General features: G+C 39.0%; 1 protein-coding gene across 1 annotated transcript in view; it reads right to left on the minus strand.

Moving 5' to 3' along the window:
- KDM5A (lysine (K)-specific demethylase 5A) overlaps positions 1–2962 on the minus strand; it is a 160131-nt gene that overhangs the window by 77625 nt on the left and 79544 nt on the right. Inside the window, exon 14 of the mRNA XM_006862704.1 lies at positions 557–751. Within this exon, the coding sequence (XP_006862766.1) occupies positions 557–751 (195 nt within the window). The remainder of the gene's footprint in view (positions 1–556; positions 752–2962) is intronic.

A 2962-nucleotide genomic window follows, 5' to 3' on the forward strand; every position in this document is an offset into this window, starting at 1 on the left:
ATCCATAGTGCACAGAGGAAGACAGAATCTCCACCGAGTAGTATCCAATCTGTCTGGGCAAGACTGATGAAAGGAGATGGGGATGGCTCTCATGTGGCACAATAGTGAATAATATCAGCACAGACTGTGAGGGTTGAAAATGTAAAGGTAGACATTTTGTAGTAAAACGAAGGGAGTGATTGACTTTGCAGTCCAAGACCGGAGATTCCTGGGACCATCATGGGAGAAGAGCATAGTGCGGGACCCCACCCAGAGAAACAGTGATGACAGAGATGGAGGAAGAGATGATGACGTGGAGAGAGGGAACAGCTGGGGACTCTAGACCTAGAGAGGGAGAAGTGCTGTGTGATGACAACCAGGGGGAAGGCTTGCAAGGTATACCATTTGGTTGGTTGATGATTCATGGAAGGGATTGTAACCATGGCAATGAAACAATACACAAAAGGATGAATGGAAAGATAATGTTCTCTCTCCCATGTAAACTATCACATAATTCACAAAACAATTTTTTTAAAAATTATATATATATATGAAATGTGCTCAGCAAAAAACTTACCATTTGTACAACAGACTCTCTTAATCGTGTCTCTTCTTCAGTCATGAGAGTCAATTCTTTGCAGACCATGGCAGCCAGCCCCACATCTAGACATTCTGGATCTGCTGCCATCTTAAAAATAAGCTCCTCATGTGAAAAAACACAATGGCGCCTCAGCCTTCGATAATGATTTACACACTGACGTCCAATGGGCAACTGAAAATAAAGAGATAATACCCAAATTAAATGATTTGCGTATAACACATTTCAAAACAGAAGGAGTATTTGCCCTTCAGATCTTCCCTTTTATTATACAGAAGCAAAACAACAAATTGTATTTGTGTATAAGTTGTTGTTAAGTGCCGTAGAGTCGGTTCCGACCCATAGCGACCCTGAACAGGGTTTCCAAGGCTGTAAATCTTTATGGGGGCAGAAAGCCTCATCTTTCTCCCGCGGAGCAGCTGGTAGTTTTAAACTGCTGACCTTGCGGTTCGTAGCCCGATTCGTAACCAATTTAATAACCCTTTATGACCTAGCAGGAATTTCAAGTCTTCCCATAGAAAACTCCCACAATCTGAAATGTTGAGTTTCTAGCCTGAGTTGCCAATTTTCTACTCAAAATATCTTCTGAGTATATAAATGAGGCAGCAAATTCTTTTAGACCAGACTACAAGAAGTCCTGGTATGGCACTGTAGGATAAGCACTGGACTGCTAACTGCAAAGTTGGCAGTTCAAACCCATCAGTCACTCCTCAGAACCCTACACAGGGTCGCTATGAGTCAGAACTGACTTGACTGCACTTAACAACAAGTCTAATGAGAGGTTGTCCTTCCAGGAAAAAGGAAAAATTGCTAAAACAAAACTAAACCTCAGACTGTAGAAGTTTTTAGCATTCATGTTTTCACAGAACAAAAAGAACAGATGTTATCAGAAGAAAAATAGAAGAAGTGGGGAAAGGCACTACTTAAAGCAATCTACTTTGACCTCACATGTTAAAACTTTACATTTTTTTATAAGAATCAAAACAAAAGATAATTCAAATTTTAGCATATAGAAATCCTTTTAAAAAACAACCAGCCTAGACTAAAGTAAATTCAGAGCAAAATCGTGAGGTTATATGCTTTATTTTCCATAACAGTGAAACAAATCACTAAATGACCACTTTTCATAAACCAATAGATACACCTATAAGAAAAATTCTAAAGATTTCAGTCACTATCAAGTTTAAGCCAAATTACAAGAATAACTATACTATACTCTTAACACCTCTGGTAGCACAGTGGTTACGAGTTGAGCTGCTAACTTCAAGGTCAGCAGTTCAAAACTACAGGTGAAAGATAAGGTTTTTGTTCCTGTAAAGATTTACTGCCTCAGAAGCCCTATACAGTGTTGCTATGAGCTGGAACCAATTCCACAGCCCATAGCTGGAGTCCTGGTGTGACACTGTAGGATAAAGCACTGGATCTCAAGGTCGGTTTTGAACCACAAGGTCAGTGGTTCAAACTCACCAGCTGCTCCTTGGGAGCTCTAGTAGCATAGTGGTTACGAATTGGACTGTTAACCTCAGGGTCAGCAGTTTAAAACTACCAGCTGTTCCATGGGAGAAAGATGAGGCTTTCTGCTCCCATAAAGATTTACGGCCTCGGAAACCCTGCACAGGGTCACTATGAGTGGAACTGACTCCATGGCACATAACAACAACAATATACTCCACACATATACACAAACGTATATATACAAATACATATGTATACAAACACATCTACAACTCTTGGGTGGAAAAACTTGAGATGGCTAAATGAAGTTTTCTTTGAATTTGGAAACTAATATAAAAGTGAAAAAAGAAGATGAGTTTTTCAGAGCCTTTTTGAATTCGTCTCCATTTTGAGAAAAGCAAAAGAAAATCAGTGTGTGAAACTACCGCTAAACTAACCAGAAAAACTATCTTTTCTAAAAAAATATATTCAACTACTCACTGGTAATGGTAGAGGTTGTGTGCTGTGGAGTCGGTTCCGACTCATAGCAACCCTGAATAGGGTTTCCAAAACTGTAACTCTTAAAGGGAGCAGAAATTCTCATCTTTCTCCCACTGAACCACTGGTAGTTTCAAACTGCTGACCTTGATGTTAGCAGCCTGATTTGTAACCATTATGCTATTATTTATTTTGTCTACTGACAATATACAATACTTACATTTCTAAGTATTTGCTTTTTAAATATTTGTCATATAACTTCATTACAAGGATAAATAGAAGGAAATAAAAAAAACAACAACAACACAATTCTAATTTGCAGTTCTTTATATGGAGACTACATAAAACAGAATTCAGATTATCAACTGTGTCTTACAAAAAATAGTCCCATTGACTCTTGGGCCCAGAGTCAGTGACATAGCCACAGCGGACCAGAGTGGAGAGTGAAGCATC

This window comes from Chrysochloris asiatica, unplaced genomic scaffold (assembly GCF_000296735.1).
Source record: "Chrysochloris asiatica unplaced genomic scaffold, ChrAsi1.0 scaffold00050, whole genome shotgun sequence".
Classification (NCBI taxonomy): Eukaryota; Metazoa; Chordata; class Mammalia; order Afrosoricida; family Chrysochloridae; genus Chrysochloris; species Chrysochloris asiatica.